At 43.9% G+C, this 19,842-nt stretch overlaps 2 protein-coding genes across 2 annotated transcripts in view; both read right to left on the bottom strand.

Annotated features, from left to right (window-relative positions):
• Positions 1-9,074, bottom strand: part of nfxl1 (nuclear transcription factor, X-box binding-like 1) — a 28,346-nt gene extending 19,272 nt beyond the window's left edge. The window contains exons 1-9 of the mRNA XM_082145843.1: positions 9,012-9,074; positions 8,354-8,638; positions 8,149-8,261; positions 7,045-7,175; positions 6,494-6,672; positions 1,759-1,920; positions 1,499-1,599; positions 1,285-1,399; positions 975-1,099 (exon numbers count right to left, since the gene is read on the bottom strand). Coding sequence (XP_082001969.1) covers positions 975-1,099; positions 1,285-1,399; positions 1,499-1,599; positions 1,759-1,920; positions 6,494-6,672; positions 7,045-7,175; positions 8,149-8,261; positions 8,354-8,624 — 1,197 coding nt within the window. The 5' untranslated portion in view covers positions 8,625-8,638; positions 9,012-9,074. The remainder of the gene's footprint in view (positions 1-974; positions 1,100-1,284; positions 1,400-1,498; positions 1,600-1,758; positions 1,921-6,493; positions 6,673-7,044; positions 7,176-8,148; positions 8,262-8,353; positions 8,639-9,011) is intronic.
• Positions 9,075-9,268: 194 nt separating this feature from the next.
• Positions 9,269-19,842, bottom strand: part of cnga1b (cyclic nucleotide gated channel subunit alpha 1b) — a 15,386-nt gene continuing 4,812 nt past the window's right edge. Inside the window, 3 exon segments of the mRNA XM_082145899.1 lie at positions 9,269-10,311; positions 18,766-19,818; positions 19,820-19,842. The exon segment at positions 19,820-19,842 is cut by the window's right edge and continues 75 nt beyond it. Coding sequence (XP_082002025.1) covers positions 10,093-10,311; positions 18,766-19,818; positions 19,820-19,842 — 1,295 coding nt within the window. The 3' untranslated portion in view covers positions 9,269-10,092.

The following is a 19,842-nucleotide window of genomic DNA, read 5'->3' as shown; positions in this document are numbered from 1 at the left end:
GACTTAATGTGGGGACACATTTCAAGTGAGAGCAAGGTTACATCGTGTGACTTTGTAAGATGCACTGTTACAGATTTCATGTGTGCAAAAAAGAATTTTTTTGCATTTATTTTTGAGATTTGATATTCTTATTTGTCGTATTTATGTTTTGCATAAAACTGAAGAATATTCGGTACATCCTATACTGTATTCTAAAATTATCTGATATTAAGTTTTGCATGAAACCATAAAAAGTTGAGGTTCCATCGTAGTAGTTTCCTGCGCACGTGAACGTCATGGCAACGTACAACACAAAGTACCTCACGCAGGAAACACTTAAAGTAACGCGTAAATGCACGCAACTAGCGTAAATCAGGCAAGCTAGAGTGCATAGGCCACGACGTGTTGGCGAAACAACACATTAGCGGACCGGAGGGAATAATATGGAATTTTTTCCAGAAAACTTCTAAGAAACTTTCCAAGGCCTTGACTTTTTTTTTCCCATTCACAAATTTTCAAGGATTTCAAGGACCCGTGGGAACCCATAATGCACTTTGATCACAACCTTCAAGAACGGGTTAAACACTCTGGATAAACGCATCTGCTAAATGACTAAATGCACATGAGACCATACAGAGATATATATATATATACCATACATACATAACGATATGTCCTTGTCGTTGCGATATCAAAATGCAACGATGTGTATCGTTGATGTAAACAACATGATTTGTGATATAGTTAGTTTTACCCAAGGCTCAGCTTACTGTATTTATAAGGTATAATTCACCCAAAAATGTAAACTCTGTCATTAATTAATCACCGTCATGTCCTTTCAAATCTAATAAGATTTTCGTTTAACTTCCAAACACAAATGAAGACTTTTTTTAAAACCTGACAGACTTCTGTCCCTCCATTTAAAGTCCTCTAGAAATTAAAAGATCCAAAAAAATCATAAAAATGACATGTGAGTGTGTGTGTGTGTGTCGTACCTGTCGGCAGGTTTCACAGGCTCCTCTGTGGCAGCGCATTGAGCATGTGTGTAAACCACAGTCCAGTCTCTTCCCACAGGTGTCTCCACAGGTGGGCACATCGACCGTACACGGCAACACACTCTCTGAACACACACACACAAACTTGTGTTGTTAATGCATTAAAACATTCAGCTCCATTTTTACGTAAAGAAACTAAAAAACAGGTTTAAGTGTAACTCTTAGGTTCAGTAGTTCAGTAGTGTGTGGAAGACACTGAATATTAACACAGGTCACAGGTGTGTGTGTGTGTGTGTGTGTGTGAACTTACTAGTCTTGCCGCAGGAACAGGAGCGATTCCCAGCGCGAGGACACCCTCCACACACACTGGCGTGACACACACGCTCACAGGTGTGATTCCCACAGGACAGCAGGCGGCCACACACCTGCACACACAGGACAGTGTTACACACACACACACACACACACACACACCTGCACACACAGGACAGCGTTACACACACGTCACACACACACACACACACCTGGTCACAGTTCCACTCTGGACTGGCACAGGGCCGCTCTGCCCGCTTCAGGCCACACACACACTGCTGCACACTGACCCTCGGACACGCCTCACACACACCTGCGGAGAGAGAGAGAGAGAGAGAGAGAGAGAGAGAGAGAGAGAGAGAGAGAGAGAGAGAGAGAGAGAGAGAGAGAGAGAGAGAGAGAGAGAGAGAGAGAGAGAGTAATGCTCCTGTGTGTCTGAACACACTCTGCTCAGGGAATAAGTGTGTGTTACCTGCGTGGCAGGTGTTTGCACAGGTGTGTGTTCTGCACGGGAGTGTGCGTCTGCAGATCTGTGTGCAGCTCCAGGCTTTAGCACTGCAGCGCCGAGGAACACGAGACGACTTCCCACACACACACGACACACTCACCATCTGTGGGCAGGGGGGACAGGGGCCTGACACACACACACACACACATAGAGAGACCTCAACACGCTGCATATAACTATACTTTAAGAACACAATTTTAAGCTAAATGTACAAAAATTCCTTTGGTTTACATAAAAATATTCATAAACAAAAAAATATATATATATATATATAGAGAGAGAGAGAGAGAGAGAGTGTGTGAGAGAGTGTGTGTATATGTGTGTGTGAGTAAGGGCTGGGGGATATCGCGATATCCGATTATATGGTCCACCCAAGCCCCGCCCCCAAGGCTACTTGATTATATAATTTTTCTTAAATTGGAGATATCTCTGCTATTCTGAATTAACAGGTTAGTTTAATTTTGTTCGTCTGCAGAACAAAATTAATTGTATCAAATTTTATAGCATACGTATAAATAGGCCTGTCACGATAACAAATTTTGCTGGACGATAAATTGTCCAAGAAATTATTGCGATAAACGATAATATTGTCGTTCTGAGACCATTTTCATCTAATATAATGATAATGGCATAATAATGCAGCTACACCTTTTCAAAGATCTATAAACTTTTATTTCTAAAGAATATTAAACATTTAAAATGGAAAACATTTTAAATATCCACAAAAAAATGAACAAAACAACCAAAAACAATAAAAGCAATGGACTCTCAGTGTCTGTCAACAAAAAAATCACTTGAATAAATACCAAAAACAATAAATAAAATGGATGTAAACCAAATTGCACTTCAAAAAATATTAAACATTAGGCTCAGACATAAATAGTGATACATTCCATAACAGGCAAAACTGCCGGTTAGGACATTTGTAAACAAATTTAAAAAAAGCCTCAACAGGCCATATCACACCATTCTGCACTGTCCTGCTGTTACTTTGTCGACTAAACGTGTCGGGAAGACGGAGACGCACTTTATTGCGTGTATATGCTACGCATTGAAAATACTTGGTTAGGATTAGGGGTGAGGAGTGCATGCGTATTACACGCCATAAAGTGCGTATCATATGCACACAAAAACTATTTTTGGCGTATAAATGGCACGAGAAATAACATTCGTGGTATAGATACGCATGTTCATGAGATCGGGCTCGCTGTCGTGTTTGGCTTTGAAACCAATTCCATCTTTTTGGGGTTTTTTTCCCTCCAACTCACAACTAGCGTCTTCTCTCTCTCCCGGCAGTCGCCGGAAGCAGTCCCGCCGGCGCTTTCCCATTCAAAGACCATGTGACTGACAAGCGCCGCCTCCCCACACAAAGACCATGCAACGTTCACTCCTCCTATACACTAAGGAACCGAGAGTGGTCATCCAGTCTCTTTGGTAGAGAGAGAGAGAGAGACGAGGAAAACAAACAAACATGCAAATGGAATTATCGCGGCTGGAAAAATTATCGAGCTCATTTTTTTTATCGTGCGATTAATTGATTTATTGACTATCGCGACAGGCCTACGTATAAAAAATATATATATAAAGAAAGCAACAAAGCAAATCTCTCCCGTGAACTGCCAAAATACAGACAGCATGTTACATGTCCTACCAGAGACAGTAATATATTGGACCACTGTTACACCACGATAAAGAATGCGTATCACTCCGTCCCACGGGCAGCTTTGGGGCTCTCTGATCACTGTTTGGTTCATCTTATACCGACCTACAGGCAGAAACTGAAATCAGCTAAACCTGTAATAAGGACTGTAAAAAGATGGACCAATGAAGCAGAGCAGGATCTACAGGCCTGCTTCGATTGCACTGATTGGACTGTTTTTGAAGCTGCAGCCACCGATCTGGATGAGCTCACAGATACTGTAACATCATATATCAGTTTCTGTGAGGATACATGCATTCCTACCAGGACATTCTTATCATTCACTAATGATAAACCATGGTTTACTGGGAAACTCAAACAGCTTCGTCATGCCAAAGAGGATGCTTACAGAAGTGGGGATAAAATCTTGTATAACCAGGCCAGAAACAGACTGACAAAGGAGATCAGAGTTGCTAAAAGAAGCTACTCTGAAAAGCTGAAAACCCAGTTTTCAGCCAACGACCCGGCATCAGTCTGGAGAGGCCTGAGGAACATCACCAACTACAAATCACCATCCCCCCGATCTGTGGAGAATCAACAACTGGCTGACACTCTCAATGCATTCTATTGCAGGTTTGAGAAGCCCAGACTCACACCTCACACCCGCTCTGATGTGCACTTCACACATCCACCATCACCTCCTGCAACCCCTCTCCTCCCCCCTTCTGCCATCCAACCTGAGCTTAAGGTCTGTGTGGAGGACGTGAGCCGAGTCTTCAAAAAACAGAAGACTAGGAAAGCTTCAGGCCCAGACGGCATCTCATCTGCTTGTCTAAAAGCCTGCGCTGACCAACTGGCCCCAGTCTTCACGCAGATCTTCAACAGATCATTGGAGCAGTGTGAAGTTCCCTGCTGCTTCAAACGCTCCACTATCATTCCGGTTCCCAAAAAAACTAAAATCACTGGACTTAATGACTACAGACCTGTCGCTCTCACGTCTGTGGTCATGAAGTCGTTTGAAAGACTGGTGTTGGCCTATCTGAAGGACATCACTGGACCCCTGCTGGATCCCTTTCAGTTTGCTTACAGAGCAAACAGGTCTGTGGATGATGCAGTCAACATGGGACTGCACTATATCCTGCAACATCTTGACAGACCTGGGACTTATGCACGGATCTTATTTGTGGACTTCAGTTCGGCCTTCAATACCATCATCCCTGATCTTCTCACAGCCAAACTGACTCAGCTCTCCATGCCATCCTCAATCTGTCAGTGGATCTCCAGCTTCCTGACGGACCGGCAGCAGCGAGTGAGACTGGGGAAGCTCACATCCAGGACCCTCACCATCAGCACTGGCGCCCCCCAAGGGTGCGTTCTCTCCCCACTGCTCTTCTCCCTGTACACTAATGACTGCACTTCTAAAGACCCCTCTGTCAAGCTCCTGAAATTTGCAGACGACACCACCATCATCGGTCTCATCCAAAATGGTGACGAGTCTGCTTACAGACTGGGGGTTGAACAGCTGGCTGTCTGGTGCAGCTATAACAACCTTGAGCTGAACACGCTCAAAACAGTGGAGATGATTGTGGACTTCAGGAGAAAATCCCCAGCACTCCCCCCTCTCACCATCATGAACAGCACTGTGGAAGCAGTGGAGTCATTCAGGTTCCTGGGCTCTACCATCTCTCAGGACCTGAAGTGGGCAAATCACATTGACTCCATTGTGAAAAAGGCCCAGCAGAGACTGTACTTCCTTCGCCAGCTGAAGAAGTTCAATCTGCCACAGGAGCTGCTGATCCAGTTCTACTCAGCTGTCATTGAGTCTGTTTTAAGCACTTCCATCACTGTCTGGTTTGGTTCAGCTACCAAATCGGACATCAGGAGACTACAACGGACAGTCCGGACTGCAGAGAGGATTATTGGTGCCCCCTTGCCAACCCTCCAGGACCTGTACTCTTCCAGAGTGAGGAAGAGAGCAGGTAAAATCATCACAGACTCCACTCACCCTGGACACCCCCTGTTTGAACTGTTACCGTCAGGACGGCGACACAGATCACTGGCCACAAGAACATCCAGGCACAGGAACAGTTTCTTTCCACAGGCCATTTCCCTTCTGAACACTTAACATGCCCCCCAATGCATATGCCTGTAAGTGCAATACTCCCACTGTCTAGTGCAATATTCTCTAAGTCAGGTGATATTTATATTTATATTATTCATACTACTCAAAATACTGTAAATATGTTCATAATCTGTAACATGCACTAGACTCCCACTGTCTAGTGTAATATTCTCTAACTCAGGTGATATTTATATTTATATTATAATTCATACTACTCAACATACTGTAAATATGTTCATAATCTGTAAATGTTTATTCAGACTAAACCCAACTGTGACCCCTTTTTTTACTTTTTATACTATTTTTTTTTTTTTTTTTTAATATATTTTATTCTTAGAATTTGTATTACTATGTTTCTTGTTGTATTTGTATTTGTATATGTGCACTGGAAGCTTCAGTACCAAGAAAAATTCCTTGTGGGTGCAAGCACACTTGGCAATAAAGCTCTTTCTGATTCTGAAAGAAATCCCAAAATGTTTTATTTTCTTTCCTTAATGAAAAAAATGAAGGAAACTAAAGATAAATGATGTTTGACAGGGAACGCATCTCAGGGTCGCATACACACACTCATGTGGCCGTTGGAGAGGTCAGTGCCGAACAACAGCTCAGTAAAGTTAGAAAAGTTCAGTGAGTGTTTCCTTCTTCTGCTGTTCCCTGATCAGCACTAATGTTGTCAGCGAGTACAGGCTGTCAGTCGACACAGGCTTACACTGCTTTATTGTCTCAGACATTTACACCGACTGTGTTTACGGGGATATGTGAACTTGAAGAAAGGAGTGTACTGACGTCTATCCGTGGTTGAAACAACAATTCTTCTGATGTTTATTCATGTTTATTTGATGCTATAAATTAACTAGAAGGATAACTGCGAGATATAATTGTGTGTGTGTGTGTGTGTGTGAGAGTGTGTGTGTATGAGTGAGTGTGCGTGTGTGTACCTGGATGGCACAGCAGCAGGCAGCGATGGCCACATGATGGTTTAAACTCACGACCACACACCTGTCCGCAGGAATGTGGGAGGAGCCAGGGGTCGGGCGCAGGCTCCGCCTCCTTCCCACAGTAACAGTGATATCGTGTGGGAGTCTGATTAGGACTGTACTCATATCTGCACTTCGGACTGACACACACACACACACACACACACACAGAGAGAGAGAGATGGAGCGTTAGCTGCTGATGCTCGACAGCTCAGATTGCTGTGAGGTGATTGGTGAGATTGGTCAGATTGCTGTGAGGTGATTGGTCAGATTGCTGTGAGGTGATTGGTGAGATTGGTCAGATTGCTGTGAGGTGATTGGTCAGATTGCTGTGAGGTGATTGGTGAGATTGGTCAGATTGCTGTGAGGTGATTGGTCAGATTGCTGTGAGGTGATTGGTCAGATTGGTGTGAGGTGATTGGTCAGATTGCTGTGAGGTGATTGGTCAGATTGCTGTGAGGTGATTGGTCACATTGGTCAGATTGCTGTGAGGTGATTGGTCAGATACTCACCATGGCCACGGATGATCTTTTTTGCCAAAGTCCTCGTCCGTCACTGAAGACACCAGGAAGATCGAGTCTTTGGCCCATTTCTGGATGCAGGTGATGTGGAAAATACAGTAGCAGCCGACACAACTCCACACCTGATACACACAGAGAGAGAGTGAGTGTGTGAGAGAGAGTGTGAGTGAGGGAGAGTGAGCGAGTGTGAGAGTGAGTGTGTGTGTGAGTGAGTGAGTAGGTGAGAGAGAGTTGAGAGAGAGAGTGAGTGAGTGAGTGAGTGTAAGTGAGTGAGAGAGAGTGTGTGTGAGTGAGCGAGAGAGTGAGTGAGTGAGTGTGAGAGTGAGTGAGTGAGTGTGAGAGAGTGAGTGTGTGAGTGAGTGAATGAGTGAGTGAGTGAGAGAGAGAGAGAGTGTGTGTGTGTGTGTGTGTGTGTGTGTGTGTGTGTGTGTGTGAGTGAGTGAGTGAGTGAGTGTGAGAGAGTGAGTTAGAGAGTGAGAGGGTGAGAGAGTGAGTGAGTGAGTGAGAGTGTGCGAGAGTGTGAGTGAGTGAGTGAGCGTGAATAAGAGTGTGTGTGTGAGTGAGTGTGTGAGTGAGAGAGAGTGAGTGAGTGAGTGTAAGTGAGTGATAGTGAGTGAGAGTGTGAGTGAATGAGTGAGTGAGAGAGTGTGAGTGAATGAGTGAGAGTGTGAGAGAATGAGTGAGTGAGAGAGAGAGTGAGTGAGTGAGTGAGAGTGTGTGTGAGTGAGTGAGTGTGTGAGTGAGAGAGAGAGAGAGAGAGAGAGTGTGTGAGAGAGAGTGAGTGAGTGTGAGAGTGTGAGTGTGTGTGTGAGTGAGAGTGAGTGAGTGTGAGAGAATGAGTGAGTGAGAGTGTGAGAGAGTGAGTGAGTGAGTGAGAGTGAATGAGAGAGTGAGTGAGTGAGAGAGTGAGTGAGTGAGCATGAGAGTGAGTGAGCGTGTGAGAGAGTGAGTGAGAGTGAGTGAGTGAGAGTGTGAGTGTGTGAGTGAATGAGTGAGTGAGTGAGTGAGTGTGAGTGAATGAGTGAGTGAGAGAGAATGAGTGAGAGTGAGTGAGTGAGTGAGTGAGTGAGTGAGTGTGTGAGAGTGAAGTCTCACAGGCTGTGTCCTCCTGACAGACGCAATGCAGATGAGACATGTGACTCCTCCAGACTGACACACATCATGTAAATAATGTCTCGTTTGCTCCAGAAGACGGACATCAGTGTCACCTGAACACGAACACACAAACATAGATAGAGCGTTACTGTCGTGATGACCTCTGCTCACTCTTCCTCATCATCATCATCATCATCATCATCACCTGTGTGAGACGTGTACGGAGACAGAGCCGACTGAAGGATTTTCCCTCGCTTCCCATCATCATCATCTTCATCATCATCATCATCAGAGGAAGAGCTGCATGGCTCAGTGGCCAATCGCTGAGCGGCGGCCTGGTCACACTTCCTGATCTCCTCGAACCGGGACTCAGACGCCACGCCTCTGACCTCTGACCTCACAGGCCCGGGAGGACACGTGACCTGACCTCTGCCCTGACCCCGCCCTCGCCCCCGCTGCCTCCAGGCCGGATCCATGACAAGGAAGACTCCTTAAATAACACACGTCATCAAACAGGCGGGAAACCTGAGGGACTGAATCTGACGCGATCACAAAGCGCTGTAAATCACCAATGAAACACGGTGAAACAGTGTACTAATCAAGCAGGACTGAAATTACTGATGAAACATACTACATAAGGGTAAAATAACTCGGTAAAATACAATTTTATAAAATGAAAAACGGCAAAATCACTGACATAAACGGTAAACAAGGTGAAAGCACTGAAGAGCAGATTGATGTCAGCTGTCAAATAAAAGCGACTGTACTTTCTCCGTATCATTTAATAAATCAGTGTATAATTATGTGAAAAATACGTGAAATGTAAAGAAAAATAATTGTATTCAAATAATAAAGAGTCTTACCGACACGAGTCACTCTGACGAGCAGCTCAGGAATCGGCGCGCATACGGAAGACGTCAGCGCCGCAGAGCATGACGGGATATGTAGTCCGTAACAGTTGACAGTCAGTCGGAAACCTCTCAGAAAAAACTACAGCTCCCATCAGTGTTCAGATGGAGTCGTTTAAAAGACACGTCTGCCTTTCACATTATCAGTCCATCATTAGTAAGATAAATAAATACGTACAAAATAAACACAAAAGCAATATAAAATGGGTTGGTCAGAAATTCTTTATTGAAGAAGTATTTAATTTTTTATTTCACAGCCCATTTAGTTCTTTGATTAAACTTTTAACTGATATTGCTAGAGCAGCATCATTATTAGTGTTTCTCTCTAAATACAAAGAGTTTTGAGTGAAAGTACTACCGCTAACAAAAAAGGATTTATTTTATCCTCATATTCTCTCATGAAAGAGAATAAATTACATGTTTAGAACATGATACAATCAGTACTAACCAAATCATCTGTACAATATCTTACATTTGCATTTAGCAGATTTCTTCATTCTATGTTGTTGGTTCACTGCAAAAAAAGCTTTTCTTACTCAGTATTTTTGTCTTGTTTCCAGTCCAAATATCTAAAAATTCTTAAAACAAGATACATTTACTAGATGAGTAAAATTATATAAGATATTATGTCCTGTTTTCAGGGGGAATTAATCAAAATTAAGTGAGTTTTTGCTTAAAACAAGCAAAATTATCTGCCAATGGAGTCAGAAAAATAATCTTAATTCAAACAGAGAGAAGATTTTTTTTCTTTTTTTTTTTCTCATTGGCAGATAATTTTGCTTGTTTTAGGCATCAACTCAATGTTTATTTATTTCCCCAGAAAACAAGACTTAATATCTTATGTCATTTTACTACTTGATTTAAGAAATGTTTGATATCTGGACTGGAAACAAGACAAAAATACTAAGCAAGAAAAGCCTTTTTTGCAGTGCTGGAACACAGACTGACAGGATAACCCCGAGGTGGACCACACATATACAAGGCTTCTGTTCAGGATGCTAGCGCTCGTTAGTTTGTCTGGGTTTGTCTCGTTCCCTCATGGCTCAGGGATCTCCACTCCTCCCGAGTCTGAGATCTTCTTCTCCAGTTTAGTGACCCGCTTCTTCAGCTTGGCCTGAACCGCCTCGTGTTCGGCCAGCAGGCGTGCGTAGCGGGTCTGCAGCTCGTCCAGAACACTGCCGATCTTCACCACCTTCTCCTCCATGTCCTTCGGGTCCGGGCCCTGCTTAGCCAGCTCCAGATCCAGGAGATTATCCTGTGGAGAAACATCAGAACATTCACCGTTACATCAGGCTGGGGTTACAGTACACACTAGACTTGTAGTCAAGACCGCCTAAACCGAGACCAAGACACTACCAAGACCAGAGGGTATCGAGACCAAGACAAGACCAAGACCAAGACAGACCAAGTCAAGACCAAGACCAAGTCGAGACCAAGACCGAGACCAAGTCGAGACCAAGACCAAGACCAAGACAGACCAAGTCAAGACCAAGACCAAGTCGAGACCAAGACCGAGACCAAGTCGAGACCAAGACCAAGACCAAGTCGAGACCAAGACCGAGACCAAGTCGAGACCAAAAAAAAAACAAAAAACAGACTAGTGTTGAAGCTAAGCTATAACTTGTATGAATTCAAGAACAGCAGCATACTAGGGTTCAGCCGCAGTTTACATTCAATATTAGACGGTATTACTTAAACTACACAGGCAGAACAATACAGAGACAGACCATGTCATGTGTGTGACTGTGAGCTCACTGTAAATGTTTTTGCAGACTGGGTGAGATCAACTATGTGTAGCAATTGCATGACGGCTGTTACTGCACTATTAGAGGATTGAGACTCCCTTAAAGGGATACTTTACCGTTTTTTCATATTAAACTATGTTATTCCCTTAACTAAGACGAGTTGATACATACCTCTCTCGTCTCAGTGCGTGCACTCAATCGCTCTGTCTTGCGGCGAAACTTTGTTAGCCCAGTTCATTCAATATGGGCCAAGCAGAGAAGCTACCAAACACCTCCACGTTTTCCCTATTTAAATACAGTTACTCGCGAAGTGTAACTCGACCTAGGACGGTGACACAAAACAAAACGTTGCGCTTTTCTAAGCGTGTAAAATGGATAACTATTTTGTATGGCGGAATACCATAGCAAGTGCTTGTAAGCACTTCGACTTGGCGCAGTAATATCTTCACTAGAGGGAGCGGGGGCCGGTGAGAGGATTTTTCCACGAGTGAAGATATTACTGCGCCAAGTCGAAGTGCTTACAAGCACTTGCTATGGTATTCCGCCATACAAAATAGTTATCCATTTTACACGCTTAGAAAAGCGCAACGTTTTGTTTTGTGTCACCGTCCTAGGTCGAGTTACACTTCGCGAGTAACTGTATTTAAATAGGGAAAACGTGGAGGTGTTTGGTAGCTTCTCTGCTTGGCCCATATTAAATGAACTGGGCTAACAAAGTTTCGCCGCAAGACAGAGGGATTAAGTGCACGCACTGAGACGAGAGAGGTATGTATCAACTCGTCTTAGTTAAGGGAATAACATAGTTTAATATGAAAAAACGGTAAAGTATCCCTTTAACTTTTGTGTACTGTTGAGGACTGACATGACTGGTACTGATGGTTCATCTGACAAAACATCAAACACCTCCAACACCATCTTGCTCCTCCAACAACTGTCTAAAGAATGTGAAATATGTAACCAATTGAAATTATACTTAATGTGTAGATGAAATCGTAACATCAAATTAAAGATACAAAATTATACACTTGGATTAGGCCTAATGTTTAGTCAACACAACGGAGATATGCAGATGATATTTAAAAGACCATTTATTTAGTCTAACAACACCATCTTAAATACAAAACTATAATCAAACAACACACACACACACACACACACACACACACACACACACACACACACACACACACACACACACACACACACACACACACACAGATATCAAAGACACAAATTCATCTAAGCAAATGCCTGCCTATCTCTGCCGATTTCGTAGTCTCCAAATGAATCCATTCTGCAACTTTTAAATACATAATAAAATGTGTAAAAACGAAATTATAGGCTTAAGTGCAGGATCCGAAAGTTGGTCGTTTTGTCGCTATGGTTACACACACACACACACACACACACACACACACACACCGTTGGTGGTGCGCTCAAAGTCAACTTTCACTCGGACGCGTGCTTCAATCCGTTCCGTTGCGGATAATAATGTTGCATTATCGAACGTTGTGTCATCGTGGATATTGTAGTATTATATTGCTAAATCCCCCGACCACTATGTCGGTCTGAGACAGCGAGACCTAGACAAGACCGAGAGGTCCGAGACCAAGACGAGACCAAGACCAAAGACCGTCAAGGCCGTGACAAGACCGAGACCACGTAAAAGTGGTCTCGAGACCGGTCTCGAGACCAAGACCGGTCTTGAGACATACATCACTAGTACACACACACACACACACAAATACACTCACTCACCCACTCACTCACTCACTCTCTCTCACACACACTCACACTCTCTCACTCACCCACTCACTCTCTCTCACACACACTCACACTCACTCACTCACTCTCACTCACACTCACACTCACACTCACACTCACACTCACACTCACACTCACACTCACACTCACTCACTCACTCACTCACACACACACTCCAGATCAGATGGTGGACCTGCGCCTGGACAGACACACACACACACACACACACACACACACACACACACACACACACACACACACACACACACACACACACACACACACACACACACACACACACACACACACACACACTCCAGATCAGATGGTGGACCTGCGCCTGCACACGTCCATGACTCATCCCTAAAGTGCCAGCCTCATCAGCCCTGTGAAGGCCTCATCCACACCACAGCCATCCGCACTGATCCTCAACAAACTCGTCTCCATACCGGCGTGACTCTGACTTCCAAACAGAGGAACTGGATAGTATTCTGATTGTTCCAAACCAATCTGACCTCTGACCTGTAATGCTGCCTGGATCATAATCACACACTGTTCGGAGAACTGAGAGACTGAGTCTGGGTTCTCACAAGGGTTTTTCTCCATTCTGTAACTGATGCAGTTTCTGCCTTTCCACTGTCGCCTTTTTCCACCTTTGTTGCCATTGGCTTGGCTTGTTTAGTAGGGGACATTAAATTTAACATTTAATTTAATATTCAACAATATTATTGATCTGCCTGCATTGCCACTATTATACAAGAACTGAACTGAGCTGGATGATGACATCACAGTTTACTCCAGAACGGCTATATATATATAAATGAACTAAATTAATCACTTTTAAAAACAAAAATGAAACATCTCTGAACTTACTTAAAGGGATACTCCACCGTTTTTTCATATTAAACTATGTTATTCCCTTAACTAAGACGAGTTGATACATACCTCTCTCGTCTCAGTGCGTGCACTTAATCGCTCTGGCGCGCGGTGACACTCTGATAGTACTGAGCTTAGCCCAGTATATTCAATGGTATCTGACAGCAATGAATTTAGAAGTGACCAAACACATCAACGTTTTCCCTATTTAAAAACAGTTACACGAGTAGTTATACGACCAAGTATGGTGACACAAAATAAAACGTGCCGCTTTTCTAAGCGGGTTAAAAAGGATAACTATAATGTATGGCGGAATAGCACTTTTGGGAGTAATTCGACTCGGCGCAGTAAAAAGTCACGCCTGATCCTCTTCCCACTATTGACAGACACCATACTTGATCGTATAACTACTCGTGTAACTGTTTTTAAATAGGGAAAACGTTGATGTGTTTGGTCACTTCTAAATTCATTGCTGTCAGATACCATTGAATATACTGGGCTAAGTACTATCAGAGTGTCACCGCGCGTCAGAGCGATTGAGTGCACGCACTGAGACGAGAGAGGTATGTATCAACTCGTCTTACTTAATGGAATAACATAGTTTAATATGAAAAAACAGTGGAGTATCCCTTTAAGCTGGACTGTGACGCTATTTTCTTCTGGAAACAAACTTTTTTTGCGTTATTTTCCTGTTATCTCTTTAAAGCTGCTTTGAAACACTCTGAGTTGTAAAAAGCACTATATAAATACATGTGACTTGACTTGAAACCGGACAGAAGCAGCATCAGATTAGATCACATCAGCTTAGATTGGAGGACCTTTGAGTTTGTCTTGGATAAACGGGGGCCTTGGATTCTAAACGTTTGAGAACCGCTGCTCTACAATAGAGTTCAACCAAGCGGCAACCTTCCGGTCTCTCTCTTGAATCCAACCCTGAAGTGACTTAAACTGCAGTTCATCGACTGGCCACTAGAGAGGCTGCAGAAAAGAGTCAATCGCATAGACCTCCATGTTACAATGCCCAACTTTACAGCAGAAAAAACATGTTTACAGCCTGGTGCAAAAAGTGGTTTGGTCTATATAGCTAATTTTGCCCTTCATGATGGCTGTGAGAGGGGTGAATATTAGCCGTTTGTCTGTTATCTGTTAGTGTCACGTCACCTCTGCTAATACGCCTCGCTGCCCATTTTCGTTTATCCGGTAGTGACGCGGCCAAGATGCCGACGGACGGCTCCGCCCACTTTGGCCTTCAAAAACGCTCTTCAGAAACACTACGGGTTTATTGTTGTACAGTCTATGAGTTTCGCATCGCTCTCATGCAGTGTTGGGGAAAGTTACTTTTAAAAGTAATGCATTACAATATTGCTTTACTCCCCAAAAAAGTAACTAATTGCATTACTTAGTTACTTTTTATGAAAAGTAATGCGTTACATTACTTTTGTGTAACTTTCCTCACCTGGGCTGGGCTTGCTTGTTTGTTTTTTAATAACAACAAAAAAAGTAATATTTTTGCAAATGTTAAGGCCCTTTCATACCGAAAGTGAAATGAATAAGCCTCAGGCTGAAGGTAATGCAGATTTACTGTACAGTAGTCGTAGAGTACAGTAGAGTACAGTAGAGGTAGATTACCATAGAGGTACAGTAGAGTACAGTAGAGGTAGAGTACCGTAGAGGTACAGTAGAGTACAGTACAGTAGAGGTAGAGTGCAGTAGAGGTATAGTAGAGGTACAGTAGAGTGCAGTAGAGGTACAGTAGAGGTACAGTAGAGTACCGTAGAGGTACAGTAGAGGTACAGTAGAGTGCAGTAGAGGTAGAGTGCAGTAGAGGTATAGTAGAGGTACAGTAGAGTGCAGTAGAGGTATAGTAGAGGTACAGTAGAGTACAGTAGAGGTAGAGTGCAGTAGAGGTATAGTAGAGGTACAGTAGAGTGCAGTAGAGGTATAGTAGAGGTACAGTAGAGTACAGTAGAGGTACAGTGCAGTAGAGGTATAGTAGAGGTACAGTAGACTGCAGTAGAGGTAGAGTACAGTAGCGGTAGAGTAGAGTACCGTAGAGGTACAGTAGAGTGCAGTAGAGGTAGAGTGCAGTAGAGGTATAGTAGAGGTACAGTAGAGTACAGTAGAGGTAGAATGCAGTAGAGGTATAGTAGAGGTACAGTAGAGTACAGTAGCGGTAGAGTAGGGTAGAGTACCGTAGAGGTACAGTAGAGTGCAGTAGAGGTAGAGTACAGTAGAGGTATAGTAGAGGTACAGTAGAGTACAGTAGAGGTAGAGTAGGGTAGAGTACCGTAGAGGTACAGTAGAGTGCAGTAGAGGTAGAGTACAGTAGATGTACAGTAGAGTACAGTAGAGGTAGGGTAGAGTACAGTAGAGTACAGTAGAGGTAGAGTAGGGTAGAGTACCGTAGAGGTACAGTAGAGTACAGAAGAGGTAGAGTGGGGTAGAGTACAGTAGAGGTAGTGTAGGGTAGAGTACCGTAGAGGTACAGTCGAGTGCAGTAGAGGTAGAGTAGGGTAGAGTACAGTAGAGGTAGAGTACTGTAGAGTACCGTAGAGGTACAGTAGAGTGCAGTAGAGGTAGAGTACAGTAGAGGTATAGTAGAGGTACAGTAGAGTACAGTAGAGGTAGAGTAGGGTAGAGTACCGTAGAGGTACAGTAGAGTGCAGTAGAGGTAGAGTACAGTAGATGTACAGTAGAGTACAGTAGAGGTAGGGTAGAGTACAGTAGAGTACAGTAGAGGTAGAGTAGGGTAGAGTACCGTAGAGGTACAGTAGAGTACAGAAGAGGTAGAGTGGGGTAGAGTACAGTAGAGGTAGTGTAGGGTAGAGTACCGTAGAGGTACAGTCGAGTGCAGTAGAGGTAGAGTAGGGTAGAGTACAGTAGAGGTAGAGTACTGTAGAGTACCGTAGAGGTACAGTAGAGTGCAGTAGAGGTAGAGTACAGTAGAGGTAGAGTAGGGTAGAGTACCATAGAGGAACAGTAGAGTGCAGTAGAGGTAGAGTACAGTAGAGGTAGAGTAGTGTAGAGGTACAGTAGAGTACAGTAGAGGTAGAGTAGGGTAGAGGTACAGTAGAGTACAGTAGAGGTAGAGTAGGGTAGAGTACCGTAGAGGTAGAGCACAGTAGAGTACAGTAGAGGTAGAGCACAGTAGAGTACAGTAGAGGTAGAGTAGGGTAGAGTACCGTAGAGGCACAGTAGAGGTAGAGCACAGTAGAGTACAGTAGAGGTAGAGCACAGTAGTGTACAGTAGAGATAGAGTACAGTAGAGGTAGAGCACAGTAGAGTACAGTAGAGGTAGAGTACAGTAGCGTGCAGTAGCGGTAGAGTAGGGTAGAGTACCGTAGAGATATAGTAGAGTGCAGTAGAAGTAGAGTACAGTATAGTACAGTAGAGGTACAGTAGAGTGCCGTAGAGGTAGAGTACAGTAGAGTGCCGTAGAGTGCAGTAGAGGTAGAGTACAGTAGAAGTAGAGGTAGAGTACAGTAGAAGTGGAGGTATAGTACAGTAGAGTACAGTAGAGGTAGAGTACAGTAGAGTGCCGTAGAGGTAGAGTACAGTAGAGGTAGAGCACAGTAGATGTAGAGGTAGAGTACAGTAGAAGTAGAGGTAGAGTACAGTAGAGTACAGTAGAGGTAGAGTACAGTAGAGGCAGAGTACAGCAAAGTACAGTAGAGGTACAGCAGAGTGCCGTAGAGGTAGAGTACAGTAGAGGTACAGTAGAGTGCAGTAGAGGTAGAGTACAGTAGAGTATAGTAGAGGTACAGTAGTGTACAGTAGAGGTAGAGTACAGTAGTGTACAGTAGAGGTAGAGTGCAGTAGTGTACAGTAGAGGTAGAGTACAGTAGAGGGCGCCACTCAAACAAACCTTTCAGCTTCTGTTCTGGATTAAAGAAACATAGGATACAGGAGAAGGAAGATCAACACTCTTATTTCTAAATCTAATCTAAAGTAATTTTTGCTTATTAGTATGATTGAACTAACACCTCCTCACTATATTCCTCTCAACATGGGGACAGGAGAGCTGTCAGTCAATAAATGTGGAAAAGTAACTAGCGTTACTTATTTGAAAACGTAACAGATATTTTGTTGTAAATTGAAAAAGTAATGCGTTACTTTCCTAGTTACATGAAAAAGTAATCTGTAGGGCTGCCCCCAATAGCCGACTAACCATTAGTTGACTAGAAGAGGTTTGGTCGACTAAGATTTTATTAGTCGGTTAGTCCAGTAAGTGGCGAAATTACGCAGGCTGTAACGGACAGATCGTTAACAGCAGGAAATCCAATCATTCGCCTATCATTCATCGAACTCAAATATGCCTTATCACTTAAAACATGTAAGTAGTAGCAACTTTACAAGTCCACTCGCTCTAATGCTAACCTAGATAAATGTGCGCTATTATTAGGCGCATATCTAAGTGTTTGTGTGGAGAGCGTTTACTGTATGACACACACATCACTGCATTTAACTTAAAATACTCCGTAATTTTTGGTCATGATACAGATAAGAGTAATGCAAACTGTAAAGGGTCTACTTTTATTTTTTTTAAACTCACAATAAAAAACAAAACGTTGCGCTTTTGTAAAATAATGGTGCTTTCTGTCGTTTCGGTCTCAGTGGAAATAATTAAAACGTTTAGACAGTCTCCTCCCGTTGTTTTTCATGACACATTCATACTCATTTCATTTGCCGGTGCACCGTGGCAAGCTTTATATTTGAATTTGAATCTGATTAGGCTGTGTATTTTATATACGCAATTAAAGGCGCATTACTCTCATTTATGGCTTATGAATATAAACGTGCGATTAGTCGACTAATGGCTTAAATGAACGACTACTAGTCGTTCTACTAAAAATCTTTAGTCGAGGGCAACCCTAGTAATCTGATTATGTAACTCAAGTTACTTGTAATGTGTTACCGCCAACCAGGGGTTAGGCGCCGCTAAAGGGGGAGTCGGGACGATTCTAAGGACCCACACACTTTTGGGGCCCCCAGAGATCGATTTTATTAATGGCATGGGTGCGGTAGGCGGCCCAACTTTATATTCTTTCATAGGGCCCAACTGCTCTCAAGTCAAGTCAAGTCACCTTCATTTATACAGCGCTTTTAACAATACTGATTGTTTCAAAGCAGCTTTACAGTGATAATAGGAGATTACAGTAACAGAGATTGTTTAGGCTTTACAGCAGATCTAGAATAAAGTTATTGCCCAGATAAAGTTAGTTTTGATTGATTCAGTTCCGTTGCAAAGATCATTACTTATTAACTTAGGTGTCGCTAACTCACACCGTTTTAACTGAGAACCCTTAATGTGAAGCGCCTCGTACCTTCATCAGGATTTGCCGACCCTTCTCCTCCAGCATGGCCTTGGCATCGGGATATTCGGTGAGCGCCTCCATCAGGTCGTCTTTGGACAGGCAGAAGAGGTCTGAGTAGCCAATGCTGCGTATGTTAGCGGTTCTGCGGTTCCCTGCGCGACTGCCCTTGATGTTGAGGATGCTAATCTCCCCGAAGTAGCTTCCGTCGCTGAGAACCACGAACTGCGTGATTCCATCGTCCGCCACCACAGCAAGTTTCCCTTCTTTAATGATGTACATCTCGCGTCCGATGTCGCCCTTCTTGCAGATGTAGTCTCCGGGACTGTAGACCTGCGGCTGGAGCTTCAGCACCAGCTCCACCAGGAGCCCGGCCTCGCAGTCCGCGAAGATGCGCACCTTCTTAAGCGTGTCCAGGTGCACGTTTATCGCAATCTCCGCCCGCAGCTTGTCCGGCAGGTACTTCAGGACTTCTCTCTCATCCACCGCCTTCTTGTTGGTCCACAAGTAATCGAACCATTTAATGACCCGTTTCTCCAATTCTTTGGTGACCTTTCGGAAGCTCATGTATTGTTTGATGGCGTCGATGCGAGCTTGGAAATCTGCGCGTGCCGCGTTCGCATTGGTGATCATCGAACCGACGTTACCGACGATAGTGGCGAAAATCAAGACGCCGACTAGGAAGTCCGTGACCACGAAGAAGTACTCTGAGTTCTTGACGGGCGGAGGAGTTTCACCGATAGTGGTGAGCGTCAGTGTGGACCAGTACATGCTATACGCGTATTTCCTCACTAGCCGACCGAACTCTGGGTCCGTGGTGTCCGGGTACACGAACGCATCCGTTCCGAACCCGATGGCCTTGGAGAACGAGTAATACATGCAGGCGTTCCAGTGGATGATGATCACGATGTACATCACAAGGTTGGAGATTCGGAAGACGTTCGGGAAGTTAGTCCGTGTTTCTGTACGCTGGAAGAACTCGAACAGGCGATTGACCCTGAGCAGCTTGTTCATGCGGATCTCGGGGTAGTTCAGGCCGAAGACCAGGTAGAAAACGTCGGTGGGGAACCATGGAGGCCAGATCCAGTT

Source organism: Leuciscus leuciscus (assembly GCF_965113295.1).
Source record: "Leuciscus leuciscus genome assembly, chromosome: 18".
In the NCBI taxonomy this organism is placed as follows: domain Eukaryota; kingdom Metazoa; phylum Chordata; class Actinopteri; order Cypriniformes; family Leuciscidae; genus Leuciscus; species Leuciscus leuciscus.
Note: the sequence above shows the minus strand (reverse complement) of the source record. Positions and strands in the feature narration are given on the sequence as shown.